Source organism: Hyla sarda (genome assembly GCF_029499605.1).
Source record: "Hyla sarda isolate aHylSar1 chromosome 1 unlocalized genomic scaffold, aHylSar1.hap1 SUPER_1_unloc_17, whole genome shotgun sequence".
NCBI lineage: Eukaryota > Metazoa > Chordata > Amphibia > Anura > Hylidae > Hyla > Hyla sarda.
The window spans coordinates 203,618-231,407 of NW_026607578.1; the positions used below are offsets into that span (position 1 = coordinate 203,618).

The 27,790-nt window shown below is 44.3% G+C and overlaps 2 protein-coding genes across 2 annotated transcripts in view; one reads left to right on the plus strand and one right to left on the minus strand.

Annotated features, from left to right (window-relative positions):
• The window catches only part of LOC130298026 (uncharacterized), a 94,830-nt gene that overhangs the window by 50,395 nt on the left and 16,645 nt on the right, over positions 1–27,790 (plus strand). The window lies entirely within an intron of this gene.
• Positions 19,002–27,748, minus strand: LOC130298030 (oocyte zinc finger protein XlCOF7.1-like). The gene is made up of 6 exons (XM_056550913.1): positions 27,606–27,748; positions 26,928–27,107; positions 23,686–23,812; positions 23,538–23,602; positions 23,088–23,367; positions 19,002–20,789 (listed from the first exon to the last, which is right to left on the minus strand). The coding sequence occupies exons 1-6, from the start codon at positions 27,681–27,683 to the stop codon at positions 19,684–19,686; spliced, it is 1,836 nt and encodes a 611-aa protein (XP_056406888.1). The 5' UTR covers positions 27,684–27,748; the 3' UTR covers positions 19,002–19,683.

The following is a 27,790-nucleotide window of genomic DNA, read 5'->3' on the forward strand; positions in this document are numbered from 1 at the left end:
ATTTTGGAAGGTTTCATTTTCACGCCGTACAATTTATGGTAAAAATGACGTGTGTTCTTTATTCTGAGGGTCAATACGATTAAAATGATACCCATTATTACATACTTTTATATTATTGTTGCGCTTAAAAAAAATCACAAACTTTTTAACCAAATTAGTACGTTTATAATCCCTTTATTTTGATGACCTCTAACTTTTTTATTTTTTTTTTATTTTTTTTTTATTCAAAGGAAGTATTTATTAATACAATAGTAAACAACAAGGGTCCGCATGAATCACATATCGCTGAAAGTGTAACAACGTAGGTAAGTTTAGCTATAGCTAGCCACAGTCAACGTAAGTCTAGCAGTATATAGAACACTGGAATGGCAGGGAAGTGGACCATCTACAAACAAAAAGAAAAAAAAAAAAAACTCCATTCTCAATGTAAGCATTCTCTACGTTGGTAGTGCGGACATCACAACTATCAAATCCATAGAACACATTAGTATCAAAGAGAAAAGTAAACCACAACAAACAAAAAAAAAAAAAATGTATATAGATATGAAACGTCAGTGAGAGAAGGTGGGGCAAGAGAAGTGAGAAGGAGAGAAAGAAAAGGAGTGAGAGGGGAGGGACAAAAGGTAGAGACATTGGGGTGGGGGGGCAGGAGAGGTAGCAAAGTCGGGGGCTAGTGGGGAGAGGGCACGCAGACTACTAGAGTATGGGTAAAAGAGAGTAGTACACTCACCGCAAACGGATCTAGTCCATCCAGCCCCACGGCTCCAGCCTCGTTCTCCCAAGGAAACCGCCGTCTGTCAAGTAGAGTAGGGTCACGTCTCATGGGCTATCTCTAGCTGTGTAGAGTGTGGAGTCAATGAAGGCCAGCCAGGGTCGCCAAATTGAAATGTACCTTTCCTGTCTACCATGAGAGTCTGCCATCAACTCTTCCATCCGGCACAGGAAGAGAACTTCCTTGTACCATTCCGAGATGGTCGGAGGGAGGGGACTCCTCCAACGTCTGGGTATAACCGTCCGTGCAGCCATCAATAGGAAGTGTGCTAATCTCTTAGAGGGTGTTTGTCTGGAAACCGGTAGAATGGATAGCAGCAGAGCTTTAGGATCATTTGGGTAAGATACTCCGGAGATGTGCGCTATATGGGACAGCACAAGCCCCCAAAACTCTCCAAGCACAGGGCATGACCACCAGATATGGGTCATTGACCCATGGGGGGTGTCACATCGCCAGCACAAGTCAGGCACGGTCGGGAAAAAACGGTGTAGAACAGAGGGGACTCTATACCAGCGGGACAACAACTTGTAGTTGGTCTCCTGTGCTCTGCATGAAATGGACAGGCGATGACACATAGTGAATGCTGCAGTCCAGTCAGAAGGCGCATAGGTTGTGTGCAGCTCTGACTCCCACTCCGCCACAAACCGGGGTGGAGACTGGGCCGCCTCCTCTAATAATAGGCCATAAATCTGGGAGACTGGTCTGGCCAGAGCGGAGCCAGAAGAGCACATCTTCTCCAGGGGTGACAGTGATCTGGCCAATTGTAGAGTCTGTCCTGTTGTCTTAATGAAGTGGTCCAGTTGCAAGTATTGCATATATGTATGAGGCGTGCGGAGGGTAGTGGGTATTAAGTCTGCGTAAGGTCTTATCAGGGTACCGTTTAGAAAGGATCTCAGGGGGAGAGGCACGTCCCGCGGTCTCCCCAAAAACTCATTGCAGTGTAGGCCGGGTTCAAAAAGCGGGTTACCTAGTACAGGCGTCAGTGGTCCATTAGGGCTAATCAATCCACGTCCCGTAATGTATCGACGATACGCCGTGACCAGTTCCTTAGTCACCCAAGGCAAGTCCCCCAAAACTCTCTGCGGGATAGCACTACGGGGTAACCACGGGAAGGAGGTGGTGAGGCCACTTACTGTTATCTCCAGCGCCACCCATCTCTTGGAGGTTCGGCCATGGAAGAAATCCAAAAGTCTCGCCAGTGTAGCCGCGATATAATAGGCTTTGCAGTCCGGGACCGCCAGGCCCCCCGCTTGCTTACGTCTGACCAAGATCTGTTTGGCTATCCTCGACGGTCTACCAGCCCAAATGAACGCTCGGAACAAGCTGTCCAGTTTTTTAAAGAAGGAGGGTGGAAGTGCTATCGGGACCGTCTGGAATAAATAGAGCAGCCTTGGGAGCACGTTCATTTTTAGAATGTTCGTTTTCCCCAACCATGAGAAAGTCCCCCTAGTCCATTTACGTAGGTCCCTATCAATGGACAACAATAGGGGTTGGAAGTTTAGGGCATAGCTATCGGAAAGGTTTGAAGGAACCTGAACCCCAAGGTATTTGATCGAGACTGAGTTCCATCGGAAAGGGTGATCACGTTTAAGTTGATCCACCATCACCTCCGGGAGCGTGACATTGAGGGCCACACTTTTGGAGAAGTTAATTTTGTGGTTACTAAAATGGGAATACAATGCAATAGCCCGTAGTATGGCAGGGAGAGATGACTGCGGCGATGTGACATACAAAAGCAGATCATCTGCAAATGCTGAGCAGACATGTCGCTCCCCACCCCGCTGGAATCCAGAGATAGCCTGGTCAGATCTGAGTGCGTTAAGTAAGTGTTCCGTACATAAAACATACAGCAGGGGGGAGAGCGGACACCCCTGTCTTGTCCCATTCCGAATCTGTATAGGGGAAGAGAGGGAGCCATTAATCCTAATTCTCGCCTGAGGGTCACTGTAAAGCGCAGAAATGCGGCCCAACATAGCTGGTCCCAGACCGATCTGCGATAGGGTAGCCTTCATGAATCCCCAATCCACCCTGTCAAATGCCTTCTCGGCATCAAGCGACAGTAACATCAATGGCTGACGGTCGGTTCTAGCCAGATGGATGATGGAGAAAGCTCGTATGGTGTTATCACGCGTTTCTCTAGTCTTGATAAAGCCAGATTGGTCAGGGTGGATCAGGGGTCCAAGAACAGTGGTCAGGCGGTCTGCTAGTAACTTAGCGAATAGCTTGGTATCTACGTTGAGTAGGGAGATGGGGCGGTAGCTAGCGCATAGGTTCGGATCCCTACCCTCTTTGGGTATCACTGTTATGTGTGCAGTCAGCGAATCAGGGGGAAAAGTGGAGTCTTTGGAAATGACGTTGAAGGCACCGCACAATATCGGGAGCAGGTCTCCCTTCAGTGTCTTGTAGAACTTGGCGGTATAACCGTCAGGACCTGGACTTTTACCAGCCGGCAAATTGGATATGGCGGCGGCTATCTCTTCCTCCGTGAACGGTGCCTCCAAGGACTCAATGTCAGCGTCTGTCAGTCTAGGAAAGGCTGTGCTGGACAAATAGTCGGTCAGGGAGAGGGGGGGAGAGGAGGAGGGGAAGGTCGGGGATGGAGAGGGAATGTTGTATAAATCAGTGTAATATCTTTCAAAGGCAGTTAAGATTTCTCTCGTGAGAAATGTCCTGCCCCCTTGGGGAGTTGTGATAGAGGGGACGTACAACGCCTCTCTCCTGTCGCACAGCGCCCTAGCCAAAAATTTCCCAGGCTTGTTACCCCATTCGTAAAACGCCTTAGAGCAATGTTGTCGGTAGTATTTGTAACTGTCATTCAGAAGTGTACAGATGTCATGTCGGGTTTTGATCAGGGCTCGCAGAGACGATTCCTGCCGGGATCGTTTGTGTTGGGCCTCAAGGGTCGCTAGAGAGTCGAGTAGAAGCTTCAGCTTGTCCGACTTCGCCTTTTTAAGGCGAGAGCCATGCCTAATCAACACCCCTCTCAGTACACATTTAAGTGCCTCCCACTGAGTGGGAAGCGGTGTGTCATCTCCTGCATGGTCGGTCAAGAAATGGGCTATGGTGGACTTTAGGTCGGTCAGGCATAGTGAGTCTAACAGTAGAGACTCATTCAGTCTCCAGTTATACTGGGGTCTACTGAGGGAGGGTATCAAAACCGTACAGTGGACCGGGGCGTGGTCAGACAGAAATATGTTACCTATGTGGGAAGAGGATAGACGAGATAGATAAAAATGGGGTAAAAAAATATAGTCCAGTCGGCTATAGGAGTCATGGGGGCTAGAGTAGAATGTGTAGTCCCTATCGTTGGCATGTTGGAGTCTCCACACGTCACACAGCTGCAAGGAGTGTAAGAGTTTCTTAAGTTTGCTGAGCTGACAGTACGAAACAGCGGAGTGCCGTGCTGAGGTATCCAACAACGGGTTCAAAGCAAGATTCAGGTCACCCCCCAGAATGAGCATGCCCTGTGCGAAGGAGGACAAGTCCTCTAGTGTCTTCAATAGGAATTGTATCTGTAAGCTATTTGGGGCGTATATCGTCGCTACAGTCACCACCTGGTCTAAAATCGTGCCCTTAATAAACAGAAAGCGGGCATCCGGATCGGACTTAACCTCCAAAATTCTGAACGGTAGGGTACGATGGAATCCAATCGAGACCCCCTTCGAGCGTGATTCAGAATTTGTGCTATGGAACCAGGTGGTGAAATAGCGCCCGAGACGCTCTGGCGTGTGTCCTGTCTTGAAATGCGTTTCCTGTATGCATAAGATTTTAGTGTGCAGTTTGTGTAAGTGGTAAAGGATTTTGGATAGTTTCTCTGGGATGTTAAAGCCCTGAACATTCAACGTGGTTACCTTTACGTCCGTCATGATGTTGAAGACGGAGGAGTCCTGTCGGAGAGGCTTGGAGTACGCGGCTCGGCCGAGAGATCCGAAACCTAGTGAGGGGGAGAGAAACACACACAATAGGAGGAGAGGTTATTGAGAGGACAAAAAGGAAGGGTAAGAAGAGAAAGAGAAACGAAAAAATAAAAAGCAAGAACACTTGCAAAAAATGTCTAACCGCAGAACAGATCTTCTGGCAAAAAGGTGTATAAAAACTACACCAGCCCTATTAGGGGAGGAAACTAAGGCTAAAGGAGAGGTCCTTCCAGATAACAGAATACGTTAATGGACAATCAAACACATAAGCAGAGTCAGTCCGTCTGCTCAAGGCCTATAGTAGACAGAAGCTAAACTAGCGGTATTAACATAACAGAGATGTGGGGACGTGTTAGAAATAAGGGCGATGAGCACTAGGGGGCATCAGGGGGGATCGAGGGGGGGGGTAGATGGGGGAGGGGGGGCCAGTAAATGTATAATCTCAGTCCAGCTTGTAGAAACGTTGAGTCTATGGCAGGTGTCAGGGACTTAGAGGGTTAGGGTGGAAGGAGAGGCAGTTAAGACTAGGGTGAGCGACTGGAACAGTCATTCAGAGCCGGTCAGGGCTCTATGCCATGGTCCTCCGGACCGTTTATTCGTCGTCTCTGTCTCTGGGGTAGAGGTTCTCCGGCTGTCCGCCTGCGAGTAGGGGTTCTTTGCGACGCTCGTGGCACTGGTGGAGGGGCATACGGGTCCCTCAAGAAGGCTATCCAATCCGGGAGCAACAGCTGTGGCAGGTCCAGGGTATCGAGGAAGGTCTGTAGGTCGCCTGGGTGGCGCAGAGTAGCAGTAGTGGAGCCAGAGGAGACATGTAGGGCAAACGGGAAGCCCCATCTGTACTGGATATTGCGTTCCTGTAGCATACGTAGTAATGGTCGCAGTAAGGCTCTTTGGCGAAGTGTACGCCGAGATAGATCAGGGTAAATTTGGAGAGTAGCCCCGTCAAAGTCCACATCTCCCATATGGCGCACCTTTTGCATAAGTTGTTCCTTCACTGTATATTTGTGTATACGGCAAATGACATCACGGGGGCGAGATGGATCCGTGCTGGGTGCTCTCAATGCACGGCGCACCCGGTCAAGCTCTATGTGGGTCTCCGGGGGGCGTCCTAGGATCAAGTTGAAAACTCCAGTGATCGTAGCGTGTAGGTCAGGAGCCCTAGTGGCTTCTGGGAGGCCACGTATACGAACATTGTTCCTGCGGTTTCTGTTTTCAATGTCGTCCAGGTGGTCAGCTAGGGCGTGGTGGGTGGACGTTTGAGCGTTCAGGGCTGTTTGCATCTCTTTCATTGAGGTAATGACAGATTCACGAAAGTCCTCCAAAACACAAACCCTTCCCTGTAAGTCTGCTACATCGCGCTTAACAGGTTGTAGATCCTGACGCCACGCAAACTTAAGATCAGAGGCCATGGCGGACATCTCAGACTTGGTAGGGAGCAGCGCCAATAATGCTTGCAGTTCAGGGTGCCCCTTTAAAAGTGCCACAGCTTGAGCGGGTGGAGGGAGGGAGGATGCAATGTAATCACTGCCTTGGGAATCATTAGTCACTATGGGAGCATGAGTCCCCGAGGATCGTGGATCTCCTTGCGGCCATACTTGGGGGGTTAGATCCCCGTTTGCATAATCCGTGTGTGAAGCAGGGTAGGGAGACAGATGTGTGGGCGGTCGAGTGCAGGACTCTCGGGCAGCTGCACAGGGCCCCACCAGTGGCTCAGGCAAATATCTTAGTCCCTGCATCAATCCCTCTTCAGGTGGGTACAGCTGGGAGGTGGGCGAGGGGGGTCCCCTCTGACTCCCAAACATGGACGGGGTGCTGGGTGCGGGTGAGTGGTCCACGTGGGGCTTCTGTGCAGGTGGGGTCAGTGGAGTCAGGGGCCGGTGTGATGGCTCAGCTGTGTCCCCCTCAGCACTCACCTCCATCGGGAAGACGGACGGGTCGGAGGCTTCCCCGGAGAGCCGCTGTCGGTCCCGCCCGCTCTCTCGCACGCTGGGGATCATTAGGCAGTCACCGTCCCGTAGTGTCTCCGTGGGGCGCTGCGCTCCCGTTCGCGCTGTGCTCAATGCGTGTGGAGGCGGCGGACGTGCTGTCTCTTCGCTGGTGAGGAGTAGGTTCGGTGCGGCCGCGGCTCTGTGGGCCCCAGTGGGTAAGTGGGTCTTCTGTGCTGCCGTGGAGTTAGTCGCGGCACGTTGCCTCGTTGTCGGCGGGGAGGAGGCGGGAGTAGATGGTGGCGGCTGCTCCCGCGCCATTTTGGATTGACCCGTCAGTTCTTTCGGCGGCTCCGAGAGCCTGCTCAGGGGACTGAAGAAGTTTTTGATGGGGACCCCTAAGTGCCTGGGTGTCCCTGCAGAGTGCCCCCTCTTTCCTGGGCGCCTAGTGCTCATGAAAAGCTGTGGATTCCCCGTTTGTAGAGGCCAGGGAGACGGAGCTCAGCTCTCCTGCGTCTGTCTCACTCCATAGCCGGACACGCCCCCTAACTTTTTTATTTTTCCGTATAAGTGGCGGTATGGGGGCTCATTTTTTGCGCCATGATCTGTACTTTTTTTTGATACCACATTTGCATATAAAAAACTTTTAATACATTTTTTATAATTTTTTTTTTAATAAAATGTATTAAAAAAGTAGGAATTTTGGACTTTTTTTTATTTTTTTCCGTTCACGCCGTTCACCGTACAGGATCATTAACATTTTATTTTAATAGTTCGGACATTTACGCACGCGGCGATACCAAATATGTCTATAAAAAATGTTTTTTACGCTTTTTGGGGGTAAAATAGGAAAAAACGGACGTTTTACTTTTTTATTGGGGGAGGGGATTTTTCACTTTTTTTTTACTTTAACCTTTAAATTTTTTTACATTTTTTTTTACACTTGAATAGTCCCCATAGGGGACTATTCATAGCAATACCATGATTGCTAATACTGATCTGTTCTATGTATAGGACATAGAACAGATCAGTATTATCGGTCATCTCCTGCTCTGGTCTGCTCGATCTCAGACCAGAGCAGGAGATGCCGGGAGCCGCACAGAGGAAGGAGAGGGGACCTCTGTGCGGCGTTATGAATGATCGGATCCCCGCAGCAGCGCTGCGGGCGATCCGATCGTTCATTTAAATGGCGAACTGCCGCAGATGCCGGGATCTGCATTGATCCCGGCACCTGAGGGGTTAATGGCGGACGCCCGCGAGATCGCGGGCGTCGGCCATTGCCGGCGGGTCCCTGGCTGCGATCAGCAGCCGGGATCAGCCGCGCATGACACGGGCATCGCTCCGATGCCCGCGGTTATGCTTAGGACGTAAATGTACGTCCTGGTGCGTTAAGTACCACCTCACCAGGACGTACATTTACGTCCTGCGTCCTTAAGGGGTTAATCGGTACCATTTTTGTATTGATCGGACTTTTTGATCGCTTTTTAATCATATTTTCATGATATAAAAAGTGACCAAAAATACACTATTTTGGACTTTGGAATTTTTTTGCGCACACGCCACTGACCGTGCAGTTTAGTTAATGATATATTTTTATCAATTGGACATTTCCACACGCGACGATACCACATATGTTTATTTTTATTTACACAGTTTTTTAGTTTTTTTAAATGGGAAAAGGGGGGGGGTGATTGAAACTTTTATTAGGGAAGGGTAATCCAAAACAAAAGGGCACTATCCAAGATTCAGTAGAACACTGGTGCGTCACTAATACACGTAAATCCCCAAACACCACAACACATAAATAGAGTGAAATTCATAATGCTTTATTACACAAAAATAAATAAAAACACTTTAAAAGAGACAACAACAAGCAGAAAACCTTCTGCCGCTAATCACATAAGGTATATAAACAGGACAGGGATGCAGATATATATAGAAAGTGACTAATGCGATCTATAAAGATACAAAAGTGCAGCGTACATAGATGGAAGCAATGGAAACACTTCAATGGTTAAGGCAATTGCCAAAAGATATATTGCACATATCCCAAAAGTGACAACAAATCCTGGAGAATCATATCGGCAATTGTTCCAACCTCTAAGCCCGGTAATGAAGGCCGATCAAATGTGGAGGCAACAGGACACAACCAAATCCACATGCAGGTCTGCTTGGAGGCCAAATAATGTATTTACCAAAGAGGAGGGACAATTACCTAGTCACATAACACATACCCATGCAGCACGTCACACCCCAACGCGTTTCACTGTGAAGGCTTCCTCAGGGAGTGTGTACATAACGGTCCTTATATATAGGCGATTGCCAATCACAATCCAGAATAGATAAAGAGACACAGGTGCCAACTAGATTTACCTTAATGTGAAACGCCACCTATAATGGCGGCCGCCATGATGGATCGCACTGCGCATGCGCAATGACGTGACGCGACCGCCAACGTCATCCCATCAGAGACGGGGATTTGCACATGCGCAATGCAGATCTCCGGTGGAGCACATATGGAATGCGCTCCGACCGCGGCCAATCACGGCCGTGCACTGAGAATCGCCAGGCGCGCATGGGCACAAGTGCGTCCATCAAAAATAAAGACAATAAAGTAATATCAGTGAGCGGATGCATTTACACTAAATGAATGAAGAATAAACATGTCTAATACATAGTATGTGAGATAGAATGGGGAAATAATTCTATGAATGTGAGAAAATAATAAAAAAACGCCTGGTGCGCATTGGACTCAAAATAGAAAAGGGACCGGCTGGTATACAGCGGAAATGTGAGAAATTACAGGAAGAGACAGAAGAGACGAAAGAAAAGAAAGGAAAGAAAGAGAGAGAGAAAGAAAAGATATGTAGAAAAGAAGGAAAAAGATGTGAAAAGGTGATAAACTGCACAACAAACACACAAAATGCTAAAGAGGAAAAAGTGGAATAAAGTTGCAGTGAAATCTAGTAATAGTATTTAAGGGGCAGTGAATAGGAAAAAGACGACAACAGTCACATGTGTAACACATTGCATTAGTGTATAGATGAGAAATCTTATTAATCCACGGGACATATAAAGATATTCAGAATGTTCATGTGATGGAGAATTCATGAAAAGTGCAAAACGGGAATGTGAGAGAATGGAAAAAACAAGTGAAAGTGCAGCAGACGAGAGAGGTGTAAAATGACAATTGGTGGATAGTAATGTCAGAAGAAAGGGAGTAAGGTGTCTGATCACTGCTGAAATCTATTATACATAGCAGATAGTATACATGTAAATATATATACATAATAGTAGAATATCCAGGGAGAACACAGGGTGGAAGCCATCTTCATTTAACCAGGTAAAAGGCATCGGTGAGAAAAAGGAAGAAAAAAGAAGAAAACAGCAAAAGAAAACCAGGAGAAAAAGAACATAGGAAAAAGAAGAGGAAAACGACAAAAAGGAGAAGGAAGGAAGGAAGGAAGTAGAGAGAAAAGAAAAGAGGAAAAAGAAAGGGTAAGTGTGCAGAGAAAGAAGAAAAAGGTGATAAAACCAATTAATACATAAAATTATAAAACCAAATAGACCAAAAAATCAGAACAGAACAATAGCAACATAACTATATGAATCCGCCATATGCATTTTATTAGGGAAGGGGTTAAATGATCTTTGATAACTTTTTTTTTTTTGCAATATAATAGCTCCCATAGGAGACTATAACACTGCACACACTGATCTCTTATACTGATCATTGTTATCCCATAGGAGACTATAACACTGCACACACTGAACTCTTATACTGATCATTGTTATCCCATAGGAGACTATAACACTGCACACACTGATCTCTTATACTGATCATTGTTATCCCATAGGAGACTATAACACTGCACACACTGATCTCTTATACTGATTATTGTTATCCCATAGGAGACTATAACACTGCACTCACTGATCTCTTATACTGATCATTGTTATCCCATAGGGGACTATAACACTGCACACACTGATCTCTTTTACTGATCATTGTTATCCCATAAGTGACTATAACACTGCACACACTGATCTCTTATACTGATCATTGTTATCCCATAGGAGACTATAACACTGCACACACTGATCTCTTATACTGATCATTGTTATCCCATAGGGGACTATAACACTGCACACACAGATCTCTTTTACTGATCATTGTTATCCCATACGGGGACTATAACACTGCACACACTGATCTCTTACACTGATCATTGTTATCCCATAGGGGACTATAACACTGCAAACACTGATCTCTTACACTGATCATTGTTATCCCATAGGAGACTATAACACTGCACACACTGATCTCTTACACTGATCATTGTTATCCCATAGGAGACTATAACACTGCAAACACTGATCTCTTACACTGATCATTGTTATCCCATAGGAGACTATAACACTGCACACACTGATCTCTTATACTGATCATTGTTATCCCATAGGGGACTATAACACTGCACACACTGATCTCTTTTACTGATCATTGTTATCCCATAAGTGACTATAACACTGCACACACTGATCTCTTACACTGATCATTGTTATCCCATAGGAGACTATAACACTGCAAACACTGATCTCTTACACTGATCATTGTTATCCCATAGGAGACTATAACACTGCACACACTGATCTCTTTTACTGATCATTGTTATCCCATAAGTGACTATAACACTGCACACACTGATCTCTTATACTGATCATTGTTATCCCATAGGAGACTATAACACTGCACACACTGATCTCTTATACTGATCATTGTTATCCCATAGGGGACTATAACACTGCACACACAGATCTCTTTTACTGATCATTGTTATCCCATACGGGGACTATAACACTGCACACACTGATCTCTTATCCTGATCGTTGTTATCCCATAGGGGACTATAACACTGCACACATTGATCTCTTATACTGATCATTGTTATCCCATAGGAGACTATAACACTGCACAAACTGATCTTTTACATTGATCATTGTTATCCCATAGGAGACTATAACACTGCACACACTGATCTCTTATACTGATCATTGTTATCCCATAGGAGACTATAACACTAAACACACTGATCTCTTATACTGATCATTGTTATCCCATAGGGGGGCTATAACACTGCACACACTGATCTTTTACATTGATGATTGTTATTCCATAGGAGACTATAACACTGCACATACTGATCTTTTACATTGATCATTATCCCATAGGAGACTATAACACTGTACACACTGATCTCTTATACTGATCATTGTTATCCCATAGGAGACTATAACACTGCACACACTGATCTCTTACACTGATCATTGTTATCTCATAGGCAACTATAACACTGCATACACTGATCTTTTACATTGATCATTGTTATCTCATAGGAGACTATAACACTGCATACACTGATCTCTTATACTGATCACTGTTATCCCATAAGGGACTATAACACTGAACACACTGATCTCTTATACTGATCATTGTTATCCCATAGGGGACTATAACACTGCACACACTGATCTCTTATACTGATCATTGCTATCCCATAGGAGACTATAACACTGCACACACTGATCTCTTATCCTGATCATTGTTATCCCATAGGAGACTATAACACTGCAAACACTGATCTCTTACACTGATCATTGTTATCCCATAGGAGACTATAACACTGCACACACTGATCTCTTATACTGATCATTGTTATCCCATAGGGGACTATAACACTGCACACACTGATCTCTTTTACTGATCATTGTTATCCCATAAGTGACTATAACACTGCACACACTGATCTCTTACATTGATCATTGTTATCCCATAGGGGACTATAACACTGCAAACACTGATCTCTTACACTGATCATTGTTATCCCATAGGAGACTATAACACTACACACACTGATCTCTTACACTGATCATTGTTATCCCATAGGAGACTATAACACTGCAAACACTGATCTCTTACACTGATCATTGTTATCCCATAGGAGACTATAACACTGCACACACTGATCTCTTTTACTGATCATTGTTATCCCATAAGTGACTATAACACTGCACACACTGATCTCTTATACTGATCATTGTTATCCCATAGGAGACTATAACACTGCACACACTGATCTTTTATACTGATCATTGTTATCCCATAGGGGACTATAACACTGCACACACAGATCTCTTTTACTGATCATTGTTATCCCATACGGGGACTATAACACTGCACACACTGATCTCTTATCCTGATCGTTGTTATCCCATAGGGGACTATAACACTGCACACATTGATCTCTTATACTGATCATTGTTATCCCATAGGAGACTATAACACTGCACAAACTGATCTTTTACATTGATCATTGTTATCCCATAGGAGACTATAACACTGCACACACTGATCTCTTATACTGATCATTGTTATCCCATAGGGGGGCTATAACACTGCACACACTGATCTTTTACATTGATGATTGTTATTCCATAGGAGACTATAACACTGCACATACTGATCTTTTACATTGATCATTATCCCATAGGAGACTATAACACTGTACACACTGATCTCTTATACTGATCATTGTTATCCCATAGGAGACTATAACACTGCACACACTGATCTCTTACACTGATCATTGTTATCTCATAGGCAACTATAACACTGCATACACTGATCTTTTACATTGATCATTGTTATCTCATAGGAGACTATAACACTGCATACACTGATCTCTTATACTGATCACTGTTATCCCATAAGGGACTATAACACTGCACACACTGATCTCTTATACTGATCATTGTTATCCCATAGGGGGCTATAACACTGCACACACTGATCTCTTATACTGATCATTGCTATCCCATAGGAGACTATAACACTGCACACACTGATCTCTTATCCTGATCATTGTTATCCCATAGGGGACTATAACACTGCACACACTGATCTCTTATACTGATCATTGTTATCCCATAGGAGGCTATAACACTGCACACACTGATCTCTTATACTGATCATTGTTATCCCATAGGAGACTATAACACTGCACAAACTGATCTTTTACATTGATCATTGTTATCACATAGGAGACTATAACACTGCACACACTGATCTTTTACATTGATCATTATCCCATAGGAGACTATAACACTGCACACACTGATCGCTTATACGGATCATTGTTATCCCATAGGAGACTATAACACTGCACACACTGATCTTTTACATTGATCATTGTTATCCCATAGGAGACTATAACACTGCACACAATGATCCTTTACATTGATCATTGTTATCCCATAGAATAACATTGATCAATGATTCTGCCGCTTGACTGCTCATGCCTGGATCTCAGGCACTGAGCAGTCATTTGGCGATCAGACATGCAGGAGGAAGGTAGGGACCCTCTTCGCGTCCTCCAGCTGTTTGGGACGCCACAGTGGTCCCCAAAAACCCACTGAGCTACCGAGAGTTTAGTTTTACTTCAGACACAGCAAACAACTTTGAACGCTGCGTCTAAAGGGTTAATAGCGCGAGGCACCGGGTCGGGCCCGACCCGCTATGATGCCCTCTATCCTTAAGGAGTTAAGGGGGGGGTACTATGGTGGAAAACTTTTTTTTTTATAAATCAACTGGTGCCTGAAAGTTAAACAGATTTGTAAATTATTTCTATTAAAATATTTTAGTCCTTCCAATACTTATTAGCAGCTGTATACTACAGAGGGCTTCTTTTTGGATTTCTTTCCAGTCTGACCACAGTGCTCTCTGCTGACACCTCTGTCCATTTTAGGAAATGTCCAGAGCAGGAGAGGTTTGCTATGGGGTTTTGTTCCTGCTCTGGACAGTTCCTGACATGGCCAGAGGTGTCAGCAGAGAGCACTGTGGTCAGACAGAAAAAAAAATTTCCTCTGTAGTATACACTGGAGTACTGGAAGGGTTAAGATTTTTTAATAGAAGTAATTTACAAACCTGTTTAACTTTCTGGCACCAGGTGATGTAAAAATAAGATTTTTCCACCAGAGTACCCCTTTAACCCCTTAAGGACGCAGCGTTTTTCTGTTTTTGCACTTTCATTTTTTGATCATCACCTTCTAAAAATCATAACGCTTTCAATTTTACACCTAAAATTCCATGTTATGGATTATTTTTTGCGCCACGAATTCTTCTTTGTATTGACATTAGTCATTTTACCAAAAATCCACAGTAAAACAAAAAAATTATAATTGTGCGACAAAAAAAAATGCCATTTTGTAACTTTTGGGGGCTTCCGTTTCTACGCAGTACAATTTTCAGTAAAAATGACACCTTCTCTTTATTCTGTAGGTCCATACGGTTATAATGATCCCCTACTTATATACAGTCATGGCCATAAATGTTGGCACCCCTGAAATTTTTCTAGAAAATGAAGTATTTCTCACAGGAAAGGATTGCAGTAACACAGGTTTTGCTATACACATGTTTATTCCCTTTGTGTGTATATATATATATATATATCTCCTCTCCTCTGTATATATATATAGATCTCCTCTCCTCTGTATATATATATTGCAGTAACACATGTTTTGCTATACACATGTTTATTCCCTTTGTGTGTATATATATATATATATATCTCCTCTCCTCTGTATATATATATAGATCTCCTCTCCTCTGTATATATATATATAGATCTCCTCTCCTCTGTATATATATATAGATCTCCTCCTCTGTATATATATATATATATTGCAGTAACACATGTTTTGCTATACACATGTTTATTCCCTTTGTGTGTATATATATATATATATATATATATATATAGATCTCCTCTCCTCTGTATATATATATATATATTGCAGTAACACAGGTTTTGCTATACACATGTTTATTCCCTTTGTGTGTGTATATATATATATATATATATATATATAGATCTCCTCTCCTCTGTATATATATATATATAGATCTCCTCTCCTCTGTATATATATATATATATATTGCAGTAACACAGGTTTTGCTATACACATGTTTATTCCCTTTGTGTATGTATATATATATATATATATATATATATATATATATATATATATATATATATATCTCCTCTCCTCTGTATATATGTATAGATCTCCTCTCCTCTGTATATATATATATATATTGCAGTAACACAGGTTTTGCTATACACATGTTTATTCCCTTTGTGTGTATTGGAACTAAACCAAAAAAGGAGGAAAAAAAGCAAATTGGTCATAATGTCACCAAACTCCAAAAATGGTCTGGACAAAATTATTGCCGCCCTTTCTAAATTGTGGATAAATAAAATTGTTTCCAGCATGTGATGTTCCTTTATACCCACCTGGGGCAAATAACAGGTGTAGGCAATATAAAAATCACACCTGAAAGCAGATAAAAAGGAGAGAAGTTCACTTAGTCTTTGCATTATGTGTCTGTGTGTGCCACACTAAGCATGGACAACAGAAAGAGGAGAAGAGAACTGTCTGAGGACTTGAGAACCAAAATTGTGGAAAAATATCAACAATCTCAAGGTTACAAGTCCATCTCCAGAGATCTAGATTTGCCTTTGTCCACATTGCGCAACATTATCAAGAAGTTTGCAACCCATGGCCCTGTAGCTAATCTCCCTGGGTGTGGGGGGGAAGAAAAGAATTGATTAAAAGGTGTCAACGCAGGATAGTCCGGATGGTGGATAAGCAGCCCCAAACAAGTTCCAAAGATATTCAAGCTGTCCTGCAGGCTCAGAGAGCATCAGTGTCAGCGCGAACTATCCGTCCACATTTAAATGAAATGAAACGCTATGGTAGGAGACCCAGGAGGACCCCACTATTGGGGAGACCCAGGAGGACCCCACTATGGAGGAGACCCAGGAGGACCCCACTATGGAGGAGACCCAGGAGGACCCCACTATGGAGGAGACCCAGGAGGACCCCACTATGGAGGAGACCCAGGAGGACCCCACTATGGAGGAGACCCAGGAGGACCCCACTGCTGACACAGAGACATAAAAAAGCAAGACCACATTTTACCAAAATGAACTTGAGTAACCAAAATCCTTCTGGGAAAATGTCTTGTAGACAGATGAGACCAAGATAGAGCTTTTTGGTTAATCACATCATTCTACTGTTTACCGAAACCGAATGAGGCCTACAAAGAAAAGGACACAGTACCTACAGTGAGATATGGTGGAGGTCAATGATGTTTTGGGTTGTTTTGCTGCCTCTGGCACTGGGGGCCTTGAATGTGTACAAGACATCATGAAATCTGAGGATTACCAACGGATTTTGGGTCGCACTGTACAGCCCAGTGTCAGAAAGCTGGGTTTTGTCCGAGATCTTGGGTCTTCCAGAAGGACAATGACCCCAAACATACGTCAAAAAGCCCCCAAAATTGGATGGCAACAAAGTGCTGGAGAGTTCTGAAGTGTCAGCAATGAGTCCAGATCTAAATCCCATTGATCACCTGTGGAGAGATCTTATAATTACTGTTGGGAAAAGGCGCCGTCCAATAAGAGACCTGGAGCAGTTTGTAAAGGAAGAGTGGTCCAACATTCCGGCTGAGAGGTGTAAGAAGCTTATTGATGGTTATAGGAAGAGTGGTCCAACATTCCGGCTGAGAGGTGTAAGAAGCTTTTTTTGTTTAGTTCCAATATACACAAAGGGAATAAACATGTGTATAGTAAAACATGTGTTACTGCAATCCTTTTCTGTGAGAAAAAAAAAATCCTAACTACATGCAGGAGAATTTATACGTTAGCAATTGTCATATTCTGACCCCAATAACGTTTTTATTTTTCCGTGTACGGGGCGGTATGAGGGCTCATTTTTTGCACCATGATCTGAAGTTTTTATCGGTACCATTTTTGTTTTGATTGGACTTTCTGATCGGATTTATTCATTTTTTGTGCTATAAAAAGTGACCAAAAATACGCTATTTCCGTTTTTTTTTTTGCGTGTACGCCATTGACCATGCGGTTTAATTAATCATTTATTTTTATAGATAAAGCATTTCCGCACGCAGCGATACCACATGGAAAAAGGGGGGTGATTCTTACTTTTATTAGGGAAGGGGTTAATTCATCATTAGTAACTTTTTTTTGTTGCTATATTATAACCGCCTCTAGTGGCTATAACATGCATTACATTAATTCCTAATACTGATCATCAGCATAGAACTACATGGGGATGATCAGTGTTATCGGGGCTTGACTTCTCCTGACTAGATCTCAGGCATGGAGAAGTCAATCCCCAATCGGACGCACCGCGTCCTAGCTGATCGGGACATCACGATTTGACTGACCTGCCGGGATTTTTTCAACTTTAGACACGGCGATCAACTTTAATTGCCGTGTCTAAAGGGTTAATAGCACGTGGCACAACGATCAGTTCCGCACGCTATTAGCCCAGGGTCCCGGCTTTCATTAGATGCCGGGACCAACCTACTATGTTATAGACCGGGACAGGCACAGGGCATACAGGTACGCCCTGCGTCCTTAAGAGGCTAAGGGTACGGTCCCACATACCGCTTACCCAAACTCACTGCAAACACAGAGCTGCCGCCAGAAAGCCCTATGTATATGGTGATCGGGGATAATGCAGCAGATTTAGCGCAGCGTGAAATAGGCTGCGTAAGCGGTATGTGGGACTGTAACCTTAAGATGTATTCGATATGTTAAATGGTTCATACTTTAAATAAATCTTCTTCCCATTATAGTCTATGGACATTCCATTTTGTCATTCACCTTTGCATTCTATAATAAACAGCTATAATCCCAGGTCATTTCCATTTTACACTGTGCGGCTCTGTCTGGGGACACTTGTGGTAAAAGATAATTTGATATGGTAAATGGTTTAGGCTCCAAATAAAATGTTCTTTCCATTATAGTCTATGGACATTCCATTGTGTCATTCACCTAGTATTCCATAGAAAACATCTGTAATCTTCATTCTCAATAATCGCACTGAACTCGCACAGTATGTCTGATAAACATCTATTGGATAATTCGCTCCGTGCTGGATGACTGGCGATGTGGGGCGGAGGCTCGTAACGTCACGGCCACGCCCCCTCAATTAAAGTCAATGGAAGTGTCGTGACGGCCATCAGGAGCTTGGCTGTGACATCATGACGGGGCGTGGCCGTGACGTCACAAGCCTCCTGCGCTGCAGCCAGCATTCTAAACGAACATCGGTGCAGCAGGGAGATCCCATCAGTGGGACCCCCACAATCAGACATCTTATCCCTTCTCCTTTGGATAGAGAATAAGATGTCTAGGGGTGGAGTACCCCTTTAAAGTACAAGTTAGTACAAAGAATACCTGCTATGTATGTTTTGGAGTTTTTTTGTAATAATATACGGCTTTATTGGGACAGGGACCATACGTTTTTATTTAGGACCTGAAGCTGCTTTCGTCTAATCGCTGTTATACTACACCACCATACATCTGTACTACAGCGCAGTATAACTGTCAGTGTTACCGAGTTCGGGCCTCATAGGCAACAGCGCCTGGTAGACCTGGAGGCCATGACTGGGGGAGCAAGACAGTTTAACCCTATAGATGCCACAATCAGTACTGACTGCGGCATACATAGGGTTACACTGCCAAGACAGTCAGGAAAGTAATCCCGCCCAGGACATAAAAGTACATCACGGGGTGGTGAGGGGGTTGTGTCATCTATCCCCTGTATCTCAATAACAGGGACCCCAGTGTCCCCAGGTAGGGAGGAGGTACATTCACTATGGGAGCTGCAGAAACAGCCGAGCACAGAGTGAGGTGTCCAGTGATCGGACGCCACATGATCAGCTAGGATCGGGGATAACACAACCTTTCTAAAAGGGTCTCAGCAGGTGAAGCCCTGACCGTCCTGGAATTCTTCATCACTGGAATAAGTCCCTTCTCTGTGAGGTGTTTGGGTCTCCAGTAGCAGCTCCCCATGGATTATGCCTGTTGGGTCTTCTAAAAAGAACGATTGGGAACAAGTTTGGAGATGCAGCATATGATATATGTATAAATGTCAGATATCCTATGTACATGGTGAATATATAGATCTGTTATCTGCATCATTTATTGTTCTGAATTGGCTTCTCTCCTGTGTGAGTTCTTTTATGCCTATAAAGACTTGTATAATGAGTAAAGCATTTCCCACATTCTGAACATGAATATGGCGTCTCCCCTGTGTGAGTTCTTTTATGCTTAGTAAGACTTGAATTGCGAGTAAAACATTTCCCACATTCTGAACATGAACATGGCTTCTCTCCTGTGTGAGTTTTCTGATGTTTAAGAAGACTTGATTTATCAGTAAAACATTTCCCACATTCTGAACATGAAAATGGTTTCTCCCCTGTGTGAGTTATTTTATGTCGAGTAACATCTGATTTGCAAGTAAAACGTTTCCCACATATTGAGCATGAAAATGGCTTCTCCCCTGTGTGAGTCCTTTTATGTTGAACAAGATTTGATTTATCAGTAAAACATTTCCCACATTCTGAACATGAAAATGGTTTCTCCCCTGTGTGAGTTCTTTCATGTCGAGTAACATCTGATTTGCAAGTAAAACGTTTCCCACATTCTGAGCATGAAAATGGCTTCTCTCCTGTGTGAGTTCTTTGATGTTTAACAAGATTTGATTTTTCAGTAAAACATTTCCCACATTGTGAACATGAAAATGGCTTCTCTCCTGTGTGAGTTCTTTGATGTTGAACAAGACTTGATTTTTCAGTAAAACATTTTCCACATTGTGAACATGAAAAAGGCTTCTCCCCTGTGTGAGTTCTCTGATGTTTAACAAGATTTGATTTTTCAGTAAAACATTTTCCACACTGTAAACATGAAAATGGCTTCTCCCCTGTGTGAGTTCTTTTATGTTTAATAACAACTGATTTCTTAATAGAACATTTCCCACATTCTGAGCATGAATATGGTTTCTTTCCTGTATGAGCTCGTTGATGTCCAACACCCCTTCTATGACCCTCTTTTTCCTTAACATCCTGTGATGAGTGAGAAGACAGGACCTGTATATAAGGATGAGATGACAGATCTTGGCTGTGAAGGGCTGAGGGTGTATCTGGGATAATGGAATGTTCTTCATATGTATCTTGTGTGATATCATCATCTGCTTTATAATCTGAAGATATAAGATTCTCCTCTGATCTCCTGGTACAAGAATCTGCAGAGAATAACACAGATTATATAATTGAGTATTAACCTTATTTACATTTTTCCATCTAGAGTCACATCAGAGTTTGTTTTTTGTGGGACCAATTTTACTGTGAAACCGAAAACAAATTGTGGGATAAAATTCAATTGAAATAAAATGCAATTCTGCAAATTTGGGATTTTTTCATCATCTACCATACAACGTGATGTCACAACTGACGTTATACTTATCCATCAGGTCAGTATCATCATCCAACTTGTAGAGTTTTCCTTATATTTTAATAAAAAAAACAATGCTTTAACCCCTTAAGGACTTTTTAAAGGTTTTTTCACTTTTGTTTCTTCCACCTCACCTTCTAAAAATCAGAACGCTTTCAGTTTTCTACCTACAGACCCATATGAGGTTGTTGTTGGTTTTTGTGCTACCAATTTTACTTTGTAATGACGTCAATCATTTCACCACAAAATCTACGGTGAAACCAAAAACCAAAAATAATTTGTGAGGCAAAAATTTAATTAAAAAACACTATTTTGTATCTTTTGGGGGCTTCTGTTTCTACGCAGTACATTTTTCGGTAACAGTGACACCTTATCTTTATTCTGTAGATCCATACGGTATAAGGACACCCAACTTATATAGGTTTGATTTTGTTACTTCTTTAAAAAAATAAATTGAACTTTTTGTACAAAAATTAGCATGTTTAAAATTGTCCTCTTCTGACCCCTATAACTTTATTATTTTTCCGTATACAGGGATGTGTGAGGGTCATTTTTTGCGCTGAGATCTGAAGTTTACATCTGTACCATTTTTCTATGGGACTTTTTGATCACTTTTTATACATTTTTTTAGGGTATATAAAGTGACCAAATCTACGCAGTTCTGGACTTTGGTATTTTGACCGTGCAGTTTAAAAAACCTTAATTTTTTATAGTTTTTTTTATATGGGAAAAGGGGGTGATTCAAACTTTTATTAGGGAAGGGGTTAAACTGCTAAGACTTGTTCTTATTTTCAAGCTTCATATCCTGTACATTCACTTTGCTGACATGGCTTTAGCTGAACTGTCCTTCCCATAGGGTCTATGACTGATCGTCCGGCATCTAGGTCTCTTCCTCCCAGTCTCTACTGAGCAGCAATGTTTCCATCCAGGGGTGTAATGATCATGGCTGAAACCTTTGTTTGCAATTACAGAGATCAAACGTTTCCTGTAGTTCTTGACCAGGTTTGCACACACTGCCGCAGGGGTTCTGGCCCACTCCTCCATACAGATCTTCTCCAGATCCTTCAGGTTTCGGGGATGTCACTGGGCAATAAGGATTTTCAGCTCCCTCCAAAGATTTTTTACTGGGTTCTGGTCTGAAGACTGCGCCACTCCAGGACCTTGAGATGCTTCTTACGGAGCCACTCCTTAGTGCCCTGGCTGTGTGTTTCGGGTCGTTGTCATGCTGGAAGCCCCAGCCACGACCCATCTTCAATGCTCTTACTGAGGGAAGGAGGTTGTTGGCCAAGATCTCTCGATACATGGCCCCATTCATCTTCCCCTCAATACGGTGCAGTCGTCCTGTCCCCTTTTCGGAAAAGCAGCCCCAAGGAATGATGGGGGATATTTATCCAAACCTGTCCAGAGGAAAAAACCTCCAATCAGATTGCTTCTTTCATTTTTAAAAAGGCCTACGAAAAATGAAAGAAGCGATCTGATTGGTTGCTATGGGCAACTCAACAACTTTTCCTCTGGACAGGTTTTGATAAAATTCCCCTGATGTTTCCACCTCCATGCTTCATGGTTGGGATGGTGTTCTTGGGGTTGTACAGGGGGGGCTCCTCTGGGGGTCCGGGGTATATGTCTCAGCTCCTCGGGGGAGCACCGCTTCAACTGTCTCCGCTTCTTTGTCTCTCTGCCCAATGATTTCCCCCCCACTTATATCCCGCAGACAGTGTTCTGGAGCAGCTAGTAATGTCTGCCAGGAACAGGCCACATGATCAGATCATAAAGTAGCCAACACCAGGTGACTTCTGCCGGAGGACACAGCTGCTCTGGGGGGATGATGGGGAGAGGTATTTATTCTTCCACTGGAACAAAGTGGGTATATACACAGTGTGGGGTGAAGAGAAGATGCAGAACAGTCTGTGGGGCACAGTAATAGTGTGGGGGCATAAAAGGTGTAGAATCTATAGTAAGAGCGCACAGAAGGCCTTGGAGCCCCCCAAAAACCTCTAGTTACACCAATAGAGTTACACCCAAGAATAACTGCAGCCAGTGACCAAGAAGAATCTGTGACTGTTCTCTGCATTTAGTGGTTACTACTCACCTGGGTGGTTACCTGAAGGAATGTCCTCCTTATACTGCTCATCACCACTTGCATCTGTCTCTTCCCTTAAGTCTGTAGTATTACTATAGATCAGATCTTTCTCTGTAGGAATGTTCTCCTTATACTGCTCATCACTGCTCACATCTGTCTCTTCTTCTTCTTCCCTTAAGTCTGTAGTATTACTATAGATCAGATCTTTCCCTGTAGTAATGTCCTCCTTATACTGCTCATCACCGCTCACATCTGTCTCTGGAGCATTAATATTGTTCGGATCTTCACCCTGATTCATAAGATGTGGAAGAAATATAGTAAAAGTCATCAGACAGTAGGAGAAGTCACGTGGGATGTTATAGATGAGCAGGAGATGAGGAGTCATGGAGGGTGAGGGGACTGACCACAAGAGCTTCACAGCCCTTCTACAGATAGGGAATAGGGAATATCTCCATCTACCTGATCATCCTGTGGGAGAAGAGGACGGGGACACCTCTCTGGTGCTGTTCTCTTACTGGATCTGACTGTAGGGAACACATACAGAGACTGAATTCATTCTTTACATACAAATAATGAGAGGACGTGTGTATATAGTCATGTCTATTACCTGGTGATGTGAGGGGCTGCTGATCCTCCATCATGACCTGATCCTTGTACTGATCCTTGTGTCCTTCTACATACTCCCACTCCTCCATGGAGAAATAGACCGCCACGTCCTGACACCTTATAGGAACCTGACACATAATGATACAGTCATCACCCCGACCCCTCCAGTGGTGTTACTGTATAATGTCCTAGCATTCCCAGCAGTGTCACCTCTCCAGTCATCACCAGATCCGTCCATTACTGTATAATGTCCCAGCATTCCCAGCAGTGTCACCTCTCCAGTCATCACCAGACCTCTCCATTACTGTATAATGTCCAAGCAGTGTCACCTCTCCAGTCATCACCAGACCCCTCCATTACTGTATAATGTCCCAGCAGTGTCACCTCTCCAGTCATCACCAGACCCCTCCATTACTGTATAATGTCCCAGCAGTGTCACCTCTCCAGTCATCACCAGACCCCTCCATTACTGTATAATGTCCCAGCAGTGTCACCTCTCCAGTCATCACCAGATCTCTCCATTACTGTATAATGTCCCAGCATTCCCAGCAGTGTCACCTCTCCAGTCATCACCAGACCCCTCCATTACTGTATAATGTCCCAGCAGTGTCACCTCTCCAGTCATCACCAGACCCCTCCATTACTGTATAATGTCCCAGCAGTGTCACCTCTCCAGTCATCACCAGACCCCTACATTACTGTATAATGTCCCAGCATTCCCAGCAGTGTCACCTCTCCAGTCATCACCAGACCCCTCCATTACTGTATAATGTCCCAGCAGTGTCACCTCTCCAGTCATCACCAGACCCCTCCATTACTGTATAATGTCCCAGCAGTGTCACCTCTCCAGTCATCACCAGACCCCTCCATTACTGTATAATGTCCCAGCAGTGTCACCTCTCCAGTCATCACCAGACCCCTCCATTACTGTATAATGTCCCAGCATTCCCAGCAGTGTCACCTCTCCAGTCATCACCAGACCCCTCCATTACTGTATAATGTCCCAGCAGTGTCACCTCTCCAGTCATCACCAGACCCCTCCATTACTGTATAATGTCCCAGCATTCCCAGCAGTGTCACCTCTCCAGTCATCACCAGACTCCTCCATTACTGTATAATATCCCAGCAGTGTCACCTCTCCAGTCATCACCAGACCCCTTCAATACTGTATAATGTCCCAGCAGGGTCACCTCTCCAGTCATCACCAGACCCCTCCATTACTGTATAATGTCCCAGCAGTGTCACCTCTCCAGTCATCACCAGACCCCTCCATTACTGTATAATGTCCCAGCAGTGTCACCTCTCCAGTCATCACCAGACCCCTCCATTACTGTATAATGTCCCAGCAGTGTCATCTCTCCAGTCATCACCAGACCCCTCCATTACTGTATAATGTCCCAGCAGTGTCACCTCTCCAGTCATCACCAGACCCCTCCATTACTGTATAATGTCCCAGCAGTGTCACCTCTCCAGTCATCACCAGACCTCTCCATTACTGTATAATGTCCCAGCAGTGTCACCTCTCCAGTCATCACCAGACCCCTCCATTACTGTATAATATCCCAGCAGTGTCACCTCTCCAGACATCACCAGACCCCTCCATTACTGTATAATGTCCCAGCAGTGTCACCTCTCTAGTCATCACCAGACCCCTCCATTACTGTATAATGTCCCAGCAGTGTCACCTCTCCAGTCATCACCAGACCCCTCCATTACTGTATAATGTCCCAGCAGTGTCACCTCTCCAGTCATCACCAGACCCCTCCATTACTGTATAATGTCCCAGCAGTGTCACCTCTCCAGTCATCACCAGACCCCTCCATTACTGTATAATGTCCCAGCAGTGTCACCTCTCTAGTCATCACCAGACCCCTCCATTACTGTATAATGTCCCAGCAGTGTCACCTCTCCAGTCATCACCAGACCCCTCCATTACTGTATAATGTCCCAGCAGTGTCACCTCTCCAGTCATCACCAGACCCCTCCATTACTGTATAATGTCCCAGCAGTGTCACCTCTCCAGTCATCACCAGACCCCTCCATTACTGTATAATGTCCCAGCAGTGTCACCTCTCCAGTCATCACCAGACCCCTCCATTACTGTATAATGTCCCAGCAGTGTCACCTCTCCTGTCATCACCAGACCCCTCCATTACTGTATAATGTCCCAGCAGTGTCACCTCTCCAGTCATCACCAGACCCCTCCATTACTGTATAATGTCCCAGCAGTGTCACCTCTCCAGTCATCACCAGACCCCTCCATTACTGTATAATGTCCCAGCAGTGTCACCTCTCCAGTCATCACCAGACCCCTCCATTGATGTATAATGTCCCAGCAGTGTCACCTCTCCAGTCATCACCAGACCCCTCCATTACTGTATAATGTCCCAGCAGTGTCACCTCTCCAGTCATCACCAGACCCCTCCATTACTGTATAATGTCCCAGCAGTGTCACCTCTCCAGTCATCACCAGACCCCTCCATTACTGTATAATGTCCCAGCAGTGTCATCTCTCCAGTCATCACCAGACCCCTTCAATACTGTATAATGTCCCAGCAGTGTCACCTCTCCAGTCATCACCAGACCCCTCCATTACTGTATAATGTCCCAGCAGTGTCACCTCTCCAGTCATCACCAGACCCCTCCATTACTGTATAATGTCCCAGCAGTGTCACCTCTCCAGTCATCACCAGACCTCTCCATTACTGTATAATGTCCCAGCAGTGTCACCTCTCCAGTCATCACCAGACCCCTCCATTACTGTATAATGTCCCAGCAGTGTCACCTCTCTAGTCATCACCAGACCCCTCCATTACTGTATAATGTCCCAGCAGTGTCACCTCTCCAGTCATCACCAGACCCCTCCATTACTGTATAATGTCCCAGCAGTGTCACCTCTCCAGTCATCACCAGACCCCTCCATTACTGTATAATGTCCCAGCATTCCCAGCAGTGTCACCTCTCCAGTCATCACCAGACCCCTCCATTACTGTATAATTTCCCAGCAGTGTCACCTCTCCAGTCATCACCAGACCACTCCATTACTGTATAATGTCCCAGCAGTGTCACCTCTCCAGTCATCACCAGACCCTTCCATTACTGTATAATGTCCCAGCATTCCCAGCAGTGTCACCTCTCCAGTCATCACCAGACCCCTCCATTACTGTATAATGTCCCAGCAGTGTCACCTCTCCAGTCATCACCAGACCCTTCCATTACTGTATAATGTCCCAGCAGGGTCACCTCTCCAGTCAGCAGCTCCATCATCTTGTTGATGAGTTCTAGGATCTTCTGTTCATCCATTTCCTCATGTATCAGGGAGTGAGGTGGGGGCCCCGGGATTGGGCTCAGGGTTCTTCCCCATCCTTCACACACAGGGGCCCGACAGCGCCCACTAGAGGACTTCTTCACTACTGTGTAATCCTTTGAATGGAGAGACACATTAATATCACTACATACATTCCCAGAATCCCTCACCTCTCCAGTCATATCCATCTGTTATTACATAGATAAGAATGAGGTCATGTGACATCACTCCCAGAATCCCTCACCTCTCCAGTCATATCCATCTGATATTACATAGATAAGAATGAGGTCATGTGACATCACTCCCAGAATCCCTCACCTCTACAGTCATATCCATCTGTTATTACATAGATAAGAATGAGGTCATGTGACATCACTCCCAGAATCCCTCACCTCTCCAGTCATAGCCATCTGTTATTACATAGATAAGAATGAGGTCATGTGACATCACTCCCAGGATCCCTCACCTCTCCAGTCATATCCATCTGTTATTACATAGATAAGAATGAGGTCATGTGACATCATTCCCAGAATCCCTCACCTCTCCAGTCATATTCATCTGTTATTATATAGATAAGAATGAGGTCATGTGACATCACTCCCAGAATCCCTCACCTCTCCAGTAAGTCGGAAGAGTATCTGTAGGGTGAGGTTTATGATCCTGTCGGCCATCTTGTTCCTGTCTCTCTCCATGGTTGATGGGTCATCCAGGAGAATTCTCTTATATAGAAGATATCAGCAGAGGATCCTGGATTGGAGAAACCTGAAGGGAAGAAGAGGAGACGATGATAAACCGCACC

Excerpts from the sequence above, each read along its gene's own strand:
- LOC130298030 (XM_056550913.1), bottom strand. The coding sequence starts at position 27,683 with ATGGAGAGAGACAGGAACAAGATGGCCGACAGGATCATAAACCTCACC. Across the intron at positions 23,813-26,927 it reads TGGAGCTGCTGACTGGAGAG|GTTCCTATAAGGTGTCAGGA; the intron begins GTGACCCTGCTG and ends ATTATGTGTCAG. Across the intron at positions 23,603-23,685 it reads GCAGCCCCTCACATCACCAG|TCAGATCCAGTAAGAGAACA; the intron begins GTAATAGACATG and ends TGTTCCCTACAG.